The sequence below is a fragment of the Notothenia coriiceps genome, unplaced genomic scaffold, assembly GCF_000735185.1.
Source record: "Notothenia coriiceps isolate Sejong01 unplaced genomic scaffold, NC01 NC01_scaffold00010863, whole genome shotgun sequence".
Lineage (NCBI taxonomy): Eukaryota > Metazoa > Chordata > Actinopteri > Perciformes > Nototheniidae > Notothenia > Notothenia coriiceps.
Genome location: NW_011343564.1, coordinates 7,297 through 22,692, shown reverse-complemented (window position 1 = coordinate 22,692; position 15,396 = coordinate 7,297). Strand labels below are relative to the sequence as shown.

Genomic DNA, 15,396 nt, shown 5'->3' with positions numbered 1-15,396 from the left:
AATTCATTTTTCAGTGCGTTGATGGATCCCATTCGTCTGTATCCTTTTTCTTTGTCTGGCTTATTTTTCCTGTAGCTTCTATCATAGACTGTGAACACTGGCAAGTGATCACTGATATCATTGATTAATAACCCACTTACTGTGTGGTTTTCAATGTCATTGTTAAATATATTATCTATTAAGGTGGCACAATGGGATGTCACTCTACTGGGTCTAGTTATTTTCAGAAATAGGCTCAGACTATACATTGTATTGATAACTTCATCAGTAGTTTTGTGCTTGTTAGGATTAAACAGGTTAATATTAAAATATCCACGTATGAAAATAGCTTTGTTATTTATTTTAGAAAACATGCCCTCTATCCAGTCTGTGAACATGTCAATACTTGACCCTGGCGCCCTATATATACAGCCAATTATGACATTTTTTATTTTTTTCCTTGTAGATTTCAATTGTTATACTTTCTAATAGGTTGTCAACCACAGTTGTCATACTGTCCACCACACTAAAGTGCATAGTTGTATCCACATGGCAACTCCTCCTCCTCCCTTATTTGGTATATTTTTGTATCTGAGCTCATATCCATCCAGCTCAAAGTCTATGCCCTTTTCGGTATTGATCCAGGTTTCAGAAATAGCAATAATGTTGATTAGTACATTTATGTAAATATTCTCTGATGTTGTTAAAGTTTGCATACAGGCTTCTGCTATTGTNTTTGTGTCTGAATCTTCAGTTTGACTAACTCTCTTTACACTCGCACAACATATCTCTGACCCAAACCATGTTCTGAACAGTGAATATGAACTGCTACCATCTAATCGGAGATACAGGGTCCCACCATTCAATAAAGTCAGACTGAAGCACTCCTTTGTGCATCAGTCAATCCTCACAGTAAACACAGAGCTAAATCCCAGATCAAATGCACGCTGAAGGTTCTTTGAGCAGCTTTTCTCTCACTGATTGTGCTGTTATGTTAAATGTTTGTTGTTTTTGTTTCATGTATTGTGTCTGGATACTTGTCTGTTGATGTTGGACATGGAGCTGCTGTGACGCAAGTCAAATTTCAGACTTGATCTGACAAATAAAGTATTATCGTATCGTGTAATATATGTTTCCATATTTGAAAAGCACAAGTTTCATTATAACTTTCTTCATCAGTACATTGGGACTTTAGGAGGAAGCTCACCTGACATATGTTCTCCTTTAAGGATGCAGGACCCCCTCGGTCCCTATGATCTTCCTTGAGGGTGACAGAGGATCGTCACAAGCGACAAGTCGTCATTCATGGAGGAGAAGCTTGATCCAAGCAGGACGGCTCAGCCTAAAGAAAAGAAGGTGTTATTGTGATTTGTATGAGTTTTGTATTTTTTCTTGTTTATTGATTTAAGTATTTTGGTTATGGTGGTGAAGTGTTCTAACGAGTTGTGTTTTATATAGATCAAAAAATTGTCCATAAAGGACTTGTGGAATAGCTCTTTTCCGTGAGTATATAATGTTTATATTGTAAATAAAATGTAAATAGCAAATTTTCTAATAAAAAAATTAAATAAAAGAAGGTACAATTTACTACATCCATAAATTAGGGCTCATTTTGTATTCTCATCTGTCAGTTCCTGTAACGATCTGTCTGTGTTTTATTTTGTATTGTCAAGATCTGTCTTTGTTTTCCCGATTTTGAAAGGTGTGCACCCCCCTGGTTATGTCTGCTTCCTTGGTGTTTCTCAAATGTCCAGGATCCTTGGAATTCTACCGAGGCCGGCGTACTTCGTTGCAGGACATTTCGAGGCTGCACATGTGTATCCTCCGCGGTCTTGCGCACGGACCGCGGAAATCGCGCTCCATTTAAGGCGGGGACTCGCATATGAGCACACCTGCACACCCGTTAGCCTAGGAAGGATTCTTGCCTCGCTTCTGAAGGACCTGACTCGGAAGACATGTCCTACTAAGGAAGCGTCCTCGACATTGAGAAACACCCACTGTCTCTGGCCGTTTTTTCAATCTCGAGATACTGGCTTCCAAGCCAATATTTCAAGGATGCTACGTCAAGTGGCGCAGCAGGACCGTTCCAATGTCCAGCATACTTGAATTCCACCGAGGCCGCGTCCTTGGTTATGTCGTGGCGTCCTTAAAATCCCACAATGCTAATAGGCGGGGCCATATGACGCACACCTGCACACTTGCTAGCCTGTTCCACTCTTCGTTTTCCGAATGCCAGGAAGGATTCTTGCCTAGCTTCTGAAGGAAGTGACTCGGAAGACATGTGCTACCAAGCAGGCGTACTCGCGATTGAGAAAACCCGCCGTGTTTCCCTCCGGTTTGATTGGCTGATTGTGTTCACCTGGTGCCCCTTGTGACTTGTTGTGAGTTCCTTGTTGAAGTTGAATGTGTTCACTGGGGAGAGTTCTGCTCTGTATGTGAAGTTGATGGAAGGATTTTGTTCTGAGCGATTTTATGTTTTGCCTTGCCTTGTTTTACTTTGTTTGCCTGGCCAACTGTAAAAATGTGTCTTTGATTCTTATATACATATTTGCATACGTATTTTTGTATACATTTGTTTTTATATTCAGGATTGTGGGAAACGGTATTTCGATCTATCTGCCTGTACACACAAACTGGAAGATTGACAATAAAGTTGACTTTGACTAGTTCGCAAATTACGTTTTTTTTTGTTTTCAACCAATCGTCTGCATTTGGGTGCTTGTACCTTGCCCTCCAGCCATGACAGTTCCTGCAAGCATAAGGAGAAGAAGAGGAAAAAGGGCTGACCTCTGATTCTGTCGACTCCTTCTTGTCCTCGGCTTGAGGAGCATCAATGTCTGCTGACGGTGTTTCCTCCAGCGTGGGTTCAGGTGATGGAGGTGCTGGAGGGGAGGGGGCAGGAGATTTGGGAGGAGGGTCTGTGGTGGAGCTGGAGGATACCTCTGTTGAGCTGGAGGCTGTGGGCTGCCGAGTCTTTGATTTTAAAGATGGCGGTCCAGCATCTGGAAGTAAGAAAGACGTGTTAGAAAAAATAGAATAAGGCAGGGTAAAAATACAAGATTAAAAGAAACGATGTTTTGGAATAAATTAATATTATTGGATTTGATCAAATGCAGCAGCAAACAGAAATTGAGGTTAAACAATTGTTTATTAGAGTCAACACAGAGCAGGGGGGTATACTACGAAGCAGGATTTTCACTTAGCCGGCTAACTTCAGGGAAACTGGGGTTCCGGTCCTAAGTATTATTTTAGAGGCTGTATTCACCTTGCAGGTGCAGGTGGCTTTATCCTGGTGTGTTTAAGTCATGGATGTTTAAAGTTTAACTTCTTCATATGTCTAATATATAGTTGACTTTTCATTCAGGAAGTATGACGCTGCGCTGTCAGTACGCTTCTCCATGTTTGTGATTGGTCGAATGCTCCAAATACCACCCCTTTCATGTGAAGCGCACCTAACTAGAGAGGCACGGCTGGCTTGAGCGTCCACTTGATAACCTGCGTCGTAGTACCGTTTAGTGAGAGCGCGTATGTTTTGGATTAGGCCAACCGGCTAAGTCAAACATATCCAGGTTAGGTTGAACCAGCTTCCTAGTACAGGCCTCTGGTCCATCCCAAACTTTGTTTTTGTTATCTAGATTCTGGATCATTTAAAATCATATTTTAAAATCTAAAATAATCTTTACTTGTCTGCAAATTCAGATCTGAAGATGTGATGCGAAACATTGCTTCAGTTTGACTTATTTTAACATTTTAAAGTTATTTTCAAACAAAACAAATGCACACAATGAAAATGATTATTATATGCTTATAATGCATTCCACTATTGTATAAATATAGACTGTTGTAAGATGATTCACTTACCTGACTGAGGAGCAGGATTTGAATTGTTCTTTAGTGTTTTGACCTGTGGCAAGAGAGACATATTTATGTAAAAGTGACGGCATAACAACATCACCGTTAAAACGTCCTAATTCATGACGTGAATTAAAGTGTACAATATCTGCCTCTGAGATTTAGATGAGTCTAAAGTAGCATTCAATTGAAATTCTACAGTAAATAAAAGAATTACAGATGTACTAGTCAAAGTCAAAGTTATTGTCAATCTTTCAGTTTGTGTGTACAGAGAGATCGAAATACAGTTTCCCACAATCCCAAATACAAAAACAAATATATATACAAATATGTGTGCAAATATGTGTATCCTATATATACACAATCAAAAGACACATTTATACATATGCACACATTAAGACCTAAATAAAAGCACAACAATCAATATATACAAAAATAACAGTCACTTCAATATTTTTGAAAATGTACATTAGTGCAAGACTGTCCATAGCAGCGCAAATAAAAAAAGTGTCTGTCTGTCTGTCTGTCTGTCTGTCTGTCTGTCTGTCTGTCTGTCTGTCTGTTGTTGTGTGTGTGTGTGTGGTGTTACTACAGATTCAACAGAGGTATATTTACCTTTTTCTTGGGGCCCGCTGAGGCCTCTGCCTCCATACAGTACTCCAGGATCTTCTGAGTGGGTTTCCTCTTCCGCTTCCTCTCCAGCACAGGAGCGCTTCCTGTGAAATAAATGTAACACAGAAGACTCAATGCATTGTTGCATATTTAAGTCAGTGTTAAGCAATCGTTTTAGCTTAAGACCCTCTGGAACTCCCTCCCTCTTGAAATCATCACCGCTGAAAACGCAATCAAAACACATCTGTTTGTCAGGGCCTTCAGCCTCAGTTAACTCTCTCCTCTGCATTTTTGTTACCAGTTTTTTTTATCTTCTTATTTTCTCGTCCCTGTTGTTTGCATTTTTGTCCCCCCCACAGCCTCTCATCTTATTGTAAAGCGTCCTTGGGTTTCTTGAAAGGCGCTTATAAATCCAAGTTATTATTATTAAGCATCATAGTTTGCTAAGTTGCTAAGTTTTGCTAAGGTCCAATAAAGGAAAACCTAATCTTCCAGGATAGAATCTTTAACAACAAATGTTCTTCTTAAAGTTAAGGCCCTTAGACAAGAGACTCAAACACTTCCTTACTCACCGTTGCCTTTGACGAGGCCTTCTGACAGCAAATGGTCAGCTTCAGGAGGAGGGGTTAGTGTGTCGATGGAAAGTACAGGTGCATCTTGGGTAGATGTGTTTTCAGTGTTGGGAATCTGTAGTGCAGACGGTGTTGTTGTAGGAATTTCCTCAGGAGGTGGCGTCTGTATCTCAGGAGGCAAATTCAAGGAGGGGTGGTCGTCCTGTGAGCTGCTGTCAGATCCCGGGTGTTCGGACATAACGGGTTGAGTTTCCTGTAGAAACAAATTACTTTATTTAATTGTCATTCATTGATAAAAGGTTCATGTGTAGCCCGAGACGTGATATTGAAGGCTTAATGCCATAGCATTATGTATTGTAACAACATATGTTATAAAGTTACAACAGATCATACTTTGTATGAGTTTTACCTTTCCAATCAACTGGAGAGGCTTTTTGATTTTCTTCCTGGTGGAGAAAATCTGATCATACTCTTCAGTCCATTCAATCAGTCTCTTGCTTGGTTTTCTTATTCGTTTGTGTGCTGAAAAATATATATAAGGAAATACACTATATGTTTTAGTATTTGTTGGTTATAGTGTGAAATGAAGTAGAATAAATTAGAAGACTTTCATATATCTTATCGCTCTTCTACCTTGGCACCACTATTTGTGAGAGTTAGCCTAACTGCTAACACGTAGCAATCAAACAAAGAACAGTTGCTTTGGACACCTACAGTCTAATGTTGCCTTCAAATGGGTCTTGTTAAATCTGTTTACAAGAAGAATTCAAATGAACACCCCCCTCTCAGAGAGATATTCTAAAATCTGAAATTACATCAGTGACATGACATGTTGTAAAATGGCGGGGGCTATGGACATCTGGCTGGTTATCTATAAACAACCGCAGTACCTGAGTTCTTGGTGTGGTTTCCTGTCATTATGTTGTTGTAGCAACTTCTTTGTGCCAAGTTTACACCAAAATTGAGTAAATACATGGAAAACCTTTAGCTAAGGAGATGGAAGCAACTAACCAAGAAAGGCAAGAGTTGGTCAAAGTCCTGAGCTTGTTGATTTGAGAAACATACAATAACTACAATTTATTGTTGTCTTAACAGCACTTGAATGCACCAAATATGTGGATCAAATTGTGCTTTAGTTACTTTGGGCTGACAATAAACTAGTATTACCTTTTGGAGCCTTGTCACTTCCTCCAGTGTCGCGCATGAAGCTCGTGGTCGTCTCAGTACCATCTGCAACGAGGCCATTTGGCTGTTCCAGACACAGCGTAGTGTCACATCCCCTCTGCTCCAAAGGCACCATGTTCTGTAGATTCTCATTTACTCTACTCCACGTATCATCCTCCTCCCCAACTACTCCTTCAGCTCCTCCAGCGTGCCTCTCCCAGCTGCTGGCCTCTATGCCAAACAGTGACTTGTCTCTTGACGAGCAATCGAGTCCTGATGAAGAGTCTGTGGTCGGCAATGACTCCAGTCCTGGGAAACCAGGGCCAGACCTGGCGGGACGACAAGGCACCTCACGGTTGGCTTTCTTTTTTACCCTAGTTGAGCTGATTCTTCTTTTATAGGGCCTCTTGGATGTCTGACTTGTGCTCCCCTCATTGTGTTTGTTTTCAACTTTGTCTGGACTTGAATTTGAATCATTTTTAACCTGTTTAATTTGTGGATCTTGGCCTGCGGATGTAGCCTCCCCAGGCATCACTAAAGGTTCCTCCTTCACATGTGCACTTGGTGGCCCAATGTCAAGCTCTAAAGGGGTCCCCTCTCGCTCTCTAGTGTCATGCAAGTCCTTCAACATCATGAGAAAAGTGCTGAACTTGTAGCTTGTGTCTGCTTTGAAAGAGATGGGTTTACCTTCACCCTCATTTGTCAGGGACTGGAAGGATACCTCCTCAATATTTTTAAAGGAATTGATAAAAGAAAATGGTGAGGAAGGTGCAGACGACGAGCGCTGCATGTCAGAGGATTGATCTTCATTCTTTGCCTTTACCCTAGAAGTAAGGGGTATGAAGTCCATTGGAGGAGTTGAGGATATGGAGAGATCTTCATCTTCACTCTTCACATCCAAGTCAGCTGAATCAGGACGTGTCAAAGGGGAAGTGCTAGAGCTAGAAGTGTCCTGGTCAAAATCATTGTCAGTACGAGTTTTGATTTCAGTGCAAAAGTCCAGTTTGGAGTTAGATGCAGAGTTGCATGCCACATGCTCAGTTGTTTTGTATAGATTTAAGAGTTCTTTGTGCTCTGCCTTCTTTCTGACTTTTTCTCGCTTTGTTTCTTCCACCTCCTGCATGGCCTTCAGGGCTCGAGTCATCAACCGACCGCTCGCTGGGAGGTGAGTAGGCTGCTCATGGAGTACGATTCTATTGACTTCATCTGAAACCAGCTTTAATTTGGAGACAACTTTCTTGGCTTTTACAGAAGATGGAGTTTTATCAAAAGCTGTACTATTGGCAGAGGTCATTTTTTGTTCTGAGTTGCCTAACTGGTCTGTGGTCATGCTTGATTCATTGGATGCAAGAGTCTTCCTACCTTCTGATTGGTTTGACAATGAGTAAGTCATGTTGCTTACATTTAAAACTGGTACCCTTTCCGATTCTTGACTACCCAACTCATCAAGCACATTTGCCACTTTGGATGTAACAATAGGTTTATCGTGTAAGGATTCTGACGAGAGACGGAGGACACCTGTCCCACCACTTGCTTTTACCTTCTTAACTGAGATCTTTATGGATTCTGAACTGACTGCACGATCAATGGAGATACTTGCCTTGCCGTTCACCCAATCTGATTGTTTAGAGGACATTTCAGGTACTTCAGCATCTGGTATTTCATCCTTTGTACATCCAGGTTGGTCATTGGGATTAAGGGTCACAGTGGAGTTAAGGAACTTCTTACCCTTCATGTCCTTGCGTATTAATTTTACAAAAGGTAGCCTACACTTGGAGAGTAGACTTGTTTGCATTTCTAGCCTTGCTATTGGGTCAAAAGCATCAACATTTAACCTGGCTGATGAAGTATTTTCTTCTGCCATGTCAGAAACCCTTTCGATTACTTCGACCTTGTTATTAGCCTCTGTCTCTGAATGTTGAGTGTGAATGATCTTCTTAGCACTCAACCTTTTACGCTCCTTTCCTTCTGCTTGGTCAGAAACCTTGTCGATTACTTGGACCTTTTTATTAGCCAGTGTGTCTGAATCTTCAGTTTGACTAACTCTCTTTACAATCAACTTCTTTCTTTCTTTTTCTTCTGATTGGTCAGAGACTCTGTCAATTGCTTGGACCTCTTGACTAGCCACCAAGTCTGAATGTTGGGAATGACTGATTCTCGTTGCACACTGCTTTCTCTCTTTCTTTTCTGCTTGGTCCGAAACCCTGTCGATTACTTGGACCTTTTTATCAGTCTTTGTGTCTGAATCTTCAGTTTGACTAACTCTCTTTACACTCGACTGCTTTCTCTCTTTCTTTTCTGCTTGGTCAGAGACTCTGTCAATTGCTTGGACCTCTTGACTAGCCACCAAGTCTGAACGTTGAGTATGACTGACTATTTTTGCACTCAACTTCTTAATTTTCATTTCTTCTGATCGGTCAGACATTCTTTCAACTACGTGGACTATTTCATCAGACATTCTGTCTGAATGTTTAGTTCGACTGAAGCTCTTTACACTTAACTTTTGTATTTGTTTATCTCCTCTTTGGTCAGAAACCCTGTCAATTGCATGGATATTTTTAGTAGCCAACATGTCTGAATGTGGATTTTGTCTGACTGTCTTTACACGAAGCGTTTTACTTTCCTTTTCTTCTGATTGGTCAGACATTCCGTCAACTACAGTGTACTTTTTATCAGCCATTGTGTTTGAATGTTGAGTTAGACTGGCTCTTTTTTTACTCAACCTTTTACTTTCTTTTTCTGCTGCTTGTTCAGAAATGCTGTCAATTTCATGGACCTTTTTATTGACCACCGTGTCTGAATGTAGAGTTAGACGTGCTCTTTTTTTACTCAACATTTTACTTTCTTTTTCTTCTGCTTGGTCAGAAATGCTGTCAATTTCATGGACCTTTTTATTGACCATCGTATCTGAATGTTGAGTTGGATTGGCTTTTTTTTTACTCAACTTCTGACTTTCTTTTTCTTCTGCTTGGTCAGAAATGCTGTCAATTTCATGGACCTTTTTATTGACCATCGTATCTGAATGTTGAGTTGGATTGGCTTTTTTTTTACTCAACTTCTGACTTTCTTTTTCTTCTGCTTGGTCAGAAATGCTGTCAATTACATGGACCTTTTTTGTAACCATTGGTTCTGAATGTACAGTTGGATTGGCTTCTTTTTTACTCAACTTTTTACCTCTTTTTTCCTTTGCTTGGTCACAAATCCTATCAATTTCATGGACCTTTTTATTATCCATTGAGTCTGAATGTTGAGCTTGACTGCCTCTCTTTCCACTCAACATTTTACTTTCTTTTTCCTTTGCTTGGACACAAATCCTGTCCATTTCATGGACCTTTTTACAAGCCGTTGAGTCTGAATGTTGAGTTTGAATGACTCTCTTTGCACTCAACTTTTGACTTTCTTTTTCTTCCGATTGGTCAGAAATCCAGTCAATTACTTGGACCGTTTTACCAGCTATTGGGTCTGACTGTTGAGTTTTGCTGTATTTCTTTACACTCAACTTTTTTCTTTGCTTTTCTTCTGCTTGGTCAGAAATCTTGTCGATTACATGGACCTTTTTGCTAGCTGTTGTCTCTGAATGTTGAGTTTCACTGAATGTCTTTACATTCAACTTCTCACTTTCTTTTTCTTCAATCCAGTCAATTACTTGGACCGTTTTACTGGCCATTGGGTCTGAGTGTTGAGTTTTGCTGAATTTCTTTACACTCAACTTTTTTCTTTGCTTTTCTTCTGCTTGGTCAGAAATCCTGTCGATTGGATGGACCTTATAATTAGCCATTGTGTCTGAATGTGGAGTTTGACTGACTGTCTTTACACTCAACATTGATTGATCATTGAAAATGAGTGGGCTGGGTTTTATGTTTTTTTTAACATGTGACCTACCCAATTGATCCAATGGTAAGACTGTAACAGGTTCAATTGTATTACAGTCTGTCTTTCTATCCTTTGAATATCTACACTTATCAAAGGGCACGTCTAACTTATCAAAGACCAGTGAGCTCTGCTTGTCTGACAACCCTGATAGGTCATTGGTACTGACAGATGTACTAAAAGGCCTATTAGCAACCTTTGTGTTAAAACACTTAAAATGTCCTGGCTGTTTATGTTGTAGATTTGTTTCAGCAGGTACCAGAGTGTTATGCTTTTCTGAAAACCATGAATGCTCTGTGGGACTCGCAGTTGTACCCAAAGACGTATTAGCCACCAATGTGTTTTTAAACTTCAAATGTTGTGGCTGTTCAGTTATCAGATTTGATTCAGCCGGTTCCAGAGTCTTACGGTTGTCTGACAAACTTGACTTGTAAGGGGTACTGCTGGTTGTTACAAACGGCTTCTTAGCAATCACAGTGTTTTTACATTTCAAATGTACTGGCTGTTCAGGTGACAGTTTTGTTTCACCAGGAGTCTTATGCCTGTCTGAAAACCCCAGCTGCTCACTGGAGGTGGAGAAACTAGTAGGAAGTAGTGACTTTTTACTTGCTGCAAATGAGTTTTTTTTCTTACAGGGCACCTTACTGAAGAGAGTGCGGTCCGACTTTGAACTGGTTGTTTTAGGTCGTCTGTCTTTGCCTGATTTAGTGAACCAAAGACCAGTCTGAATCTCTGGCTGCTTCTTCACTTCTTTAACAATTGTGACCAGTGGCTGAGTTGTAGTAAGCTTAGACTGACGTTCAAGTGCTTTAGGACACAAAATCTTAGGGACAGAGTCGATGTCAGAATATGGGCACTCTCCATTATCTCTCTCTGATTGGTCAGGACTATTACGCAATGTCTTTGACTTTTTGGAGTGTTTACTACAACTGTCCTTTGATGATTTACTTGGTTGCTTCTTTCCAGATGATTTATTTAAAGTGCTTGGCTTTGCTGGAGTTGTAATTGGGGGTGAAATGGACCCATTGGTCATGTAGAAAGTCTCAGGAAGGGTCGGTGAAGTGGAGGGAGTAAAAGTTGGATTGGCCTTGCGCTCTGTCTCCGGTGAGAAACTGTCTTGAAAGTCATCGTCTATGAACGAAGGAAAGGAAGAAGACATTTGGTGTCTTGCTTGGACAACAAATTCAGCTTCTGCCACACTGGATTTCCATGAGTCCTGTAAACGCTTTGCAATCTACGGAAAGATAAAGGCAAACACTGCTCAGTATTTTTATACATAGCAGTATAAAGAATAATGTGTTTATTGCAATGTTAGTTATTCCTGACCAAGTCTGAAAACATAATTGTTGTTGTCCAACATGATGATAACCAAGCAATGACGATGCTTTAGACCAACTTTTTATTAGGGCATGCCGAGAAGAAGTATTTACAGTGTTTTTGTAGTTCTGCTCCCGTTGCTTCCCCTTCCGGCGCAGTAGGGGGAGCTGATCGAATTCAAAGCCTCCGTGGAAACTGTGAGTTGATTTTTCCTCCACCCAGGTTAGCTCCAAAGGCTCCCCAAAGGTCCTGACATGGTAGAGCCGACTGGGCCGGTCACTGGGCTCTAAGACAACAACAAACATCAGTTTCAATCTCATGATACTCAGATTAAATACACATTGTTCTGTACAGAAAGTACATAAGTGCATCAACTAAGCAAAGGAAGCTTTAAAATCCAAGAAAACTAACAGTACAGGTTGATGTAATTAGGACTGCAAGAAACTATTATTTTAATTGATGCATCAGTGAGATAGTCAGTCTATAAAAAAAGTCAGAAATTGGTAAAAATTGTCAATGAGTGTTTAAGAGCCCAAGATATTTAATTGAATATCAAAGACAAGTACAGAAACTATAAAATCAGTGGGATCAGTCAAACCAATTGGCCATTTTCTTAAATAGTAAACAATAAATGTATGAATCAGTCTTTGCAACTATAGATGCAACTTATTGACAAATGATTCAAAAGTAATGTATAGTGAAAAATGAGTTAAATTAAGTAAAATTCCGTGTTTGATAGAAAAAGGTAAAATGGGAGACTTTAATTCTATATTTTACAATCTAACTTAAGGATTGTATTAGATGTTTTCTGGTATCGTGGTTCCTCCACTTGGCAACCTGACCAAATATGGCAATTGGCCAGCAATATGGTATGTCATAAATTATAATCTAAGACTATCTTGTTATTCTTTTTGTGTATTTTTGAATCACCCATCAGTTTATGCTATCAGCTGCTGATGTCTAATACAGGCGACCAAACAATCCACAGTGTACCACAAGGAAAACAATCATTGTACATTGTAGGTAATCACATGAAGTCAACAATGTCTCAGGCCCACCTTTCACTTTGTGATAGATTCCCTGTGCGGGGTCAACGGTCACCTCGCAGGGCCACCATGGTCTTCGGTTTAACTTTGCCCAAATAACTTCACCCTCTAAGAACTTCAGAGATGGCACAGCCTTTTTCTTGAAGCTGTTCTGCTGTTCAACATGACAATAAAGACAGAATATTACAATAAGACAAATTAGATACTGTTTTGTGTTCTGACCTATTAAGAGCTACAGGTGTGTTGGTTGAGCTTGTTATGTCATTTAATTGTCTGTGTTTACTGTATTGCATCCAAAATAATCTGGCCCTTGTGCACTCCTTGTGAGAGGAGTCAAATGACTTTAAAACATTTTTTTCTACTCATTTCAACCAAACACATAATTGAGAACACATGTTAGGTTTCAATGGAGGCCTGGCGGTCACTTAACCATTGACGGATGGTTTTTGTTATTTACTTATTTACAGAATAAACAGAGGCTGCCCCCAAATATATATATCCTGGTGTGGGCCTCTCCATCAAAACACCACGTACACAACGCTAGACACTACCGGTCACACTGGTATTGTGCATGCTGGCTCACTGTCACATTGTCATAATTTACTGGGGCATTAAATAGAACAAAGCCATCACAATGTCTTTAGCAACACCAAGGCTTTTCTTACTCAAACAAGTCAAAATGCTGTGTTAACATTGATTGATCTGTGAGCTGTTTTCCTGGGGAACTTGACGAAACATTGATTCACAAAAACAGATGCATCCAAGTTGTTATTTGTTGTTGTTTTGCTTTGGCTTTAGTGTCACCTCCTGAGCAGTGCCACGTTTTAGTGTGAATAATCTGCACCCAAAACAGGCGGAGAAACAAAAGCAGAACTTGTGGCAATGAATAAGCATTATGTTACAGGTCGTTTGCGGTAATATATGAACCCTGTGGAGGGTAGCCTCAGCGCTGACAAAACATATCCATATATGCAACACATAAAGTTTATATTAAATGGTTATTTTGGTCAAATAAATAATCTTTGTATAACTTTTATTTGGGGGATAATTATGCTTTATGTTTTTGGACTACATTTCCCATAAAGCTTTGGGGAATGTAAACAGGAAGTAAAACATTTTCATCTTCGAAGCACCATTTGGCATTGACATTTCAGCAAATTCATACCATTAAAATAGTGCAGAATAAGCAATTAGCAGTCCCTGTTTGCAGCGTACAGAAAATGATCACTTGATTACTTTGATACTGAAGAAAGTCTATGATTTCTGAGTGGCTTTATGAACATTTACTGAAAAGACAATGATATGCTTGCGTGGCGTAAGACACACTGAATGTAAAAACGCGTTCATCATGTCTGTGTGTTGAGATCTGACAAAGTTATTACTCAGAGAGGAGGTGTGATTTTTGCCATCAGGCCCTAAGGGGTTTTCAGGTACTTGCATTGCCTCCATGAACTGCCGCTCTGCAGCTGACTGTCTGATACTGCTGACAATAGGTGATTAGGCCAAATCAGCTTTCAATCCACAATAACTAACTTTCTGTTCACACCTGTGCCTTTCACATTTTGCATAGTCTCACCCTTCAGTTCTCCTCACAGTTTGAAAACCTCTAGAGAAGCTGACCTTCAGTTCTTTGTAAAAAATAAGTAAGAGAGTATTTATTTATCAATGACCGAGCTACATTTGTGGAGCTCTGACATCTCTGAGCCCACACATTATTCACAATGAGCGACATTCTGGTGAAAAACAGTGCATGTGTTCAGTATTTACAGTAATCCAGCAACATGGTAAATAAGTTCTAGTATTTTAGTAGACAGAAGGCGCGTTCACACCGCAGTACTTTTCCCACTTTAGTTCATGCAAACTTAGTTCATGAGAACTCTTTAGTTCTCATGAACTAAGTACGGATCGCGTTCACACCGGTCAAGTTCCTGGAGGGAGGATTAGGCAAATGAAGCCGCTGACGTCACTTCTTCTTCTTCGGGTTTACTGGCAGGCCGCAAACAACTTCACGGCGTCTACTGCCACCCGAAGTCTTCGGGCGGAAGTCCCCGGAGTTGGGGACTGGCTTCAGTAGAAGCTGCTGGGACTCCCAGCAGCGATTACACACGTCATCTATTGCACGTATGTCCGTCCTGGGAGAGGGATCCCTCCTCTTTTGCTCTCCCTGAGGTTTCTCCCATTTTTTCCCTTTAAACTGTGGGTTTTCTCCGGAAGTTTTTCCTTGTACGATGTGAGGGTCTAAGGATAGAGGGTGTTGTTTTTTCTCATACTGATATTCTGAACAATCGTGCTTATTGTATAAGCTGTAAAGTGTCTCTACTGTAGGCTATTTTTATTATATGTACAAAACTTTGGCTCGACCAAAAATCGTTTATAAATGTGCTATATAAATAAAACTTGATTTGATTTGATTCTACTGAAGCCTTCCGAGTAAATCGCCAGAACGACGACACCTCCTCATCTCCACCGCTCCCATGTTTTCTTTTGTGTTGCCATAAGTTAGTCTCTCTGCGTTTGTGCGCTGGGCTAGTGCTAATGCTAATAATGCAATGCGAGGATAATAAAATGGCGGCTTCACAAAACCTTTTTGGAGTTTTACGGGGCGTGGTTTGCAATCCGCCCAGCCAATCAGACATAGGAACCTTTTTCTCCCACGAAAGTATCTGCTCTCTAGCAGGGGTAAAAAAAAAAAAAAAGGGGGTAAAAAGTTTCTGATGAACTCATTTTAGTGTGAACGCGACATTTCTGAACTACATCGGAACTAATGGGAAGAGTACTGCGGTGTGAACGCGGCTAGTGTGTTCTTGTATTTTATACCTAATCAGTCAGGGATCAACACTTCCAGTTCGGAGTAGTATTCCTTTCTGAGCCAGATTTACAATGTGTATAGTTAAACATCCCCTCAATTTATTAGGGGTGCACCGAATGGGAAATTCTTGGCCGAAACCGATACCGAAAATAGGAAACAGTTGCCGAAGACCACA

The 15,396-nt window shown here is 40.3% G+C and overlaps 1 protein-coding gene across 7 annotated transcripts in view; it reads right to left on the bottom strand.

Annotated features, from left to right (window-relative positions):
- Positions 1-1,187: 1,187 nt before the first annotated feature.
- LOC104946245 (microtubule-associated protein futsch-like) overlaps positions 1,188-15,396 on the bottom strand; it is a 17,351-nt gene continuing 3,142 nt past the window's right edge. The window contains exons 3-12 of one of the 7 annotated variants that reach the window (XM_010772027.1): positions 12,425-12,566; positions 11,480-11,652; positions 9,832-11,283; positions 6,183-9,732; positions 5,425-5,537; positions 5,016-5,268; positions 4,447-4,547; positions 3,841-3,883; positions 2,767-2,981; positions 1,188-1,321 (exon numbers count right to left, since the gene is read on the bottom strand). In XM_010772027.1, the coding sequence (XP_010770329.1) occupies positions 1,283-1,321; positions 2,767-2,981; positions 3,841-3,883; positions 4,447-4,547; positions 5,016-5,268; positions 5,425-5,537; positions 6,183-9,732; positions 9,832-11,283; positions 11,480-11,652; positions 12,425-12,566 (6,081 nt within the window). In that variant the 3' untranslated portion in view covers positions 1,188-1,282. Of the gene's footprint in view, positions 1,322-2,766; positions 2,982-3,840; positions 3,884-4,446; positions 4,548-5,015; positions 5,269-5,424; positions 5,538-6,182; positions 11,284-11,479; positions 11,653-12,424; positions 12,567-15,396 lie in introns of all 7 variants that reach the window. The other 6 variants (XM_010772028.1, XM_010772030.1, XM_010772026.1 and 3 more) reach the window with 6 other exon arrangements.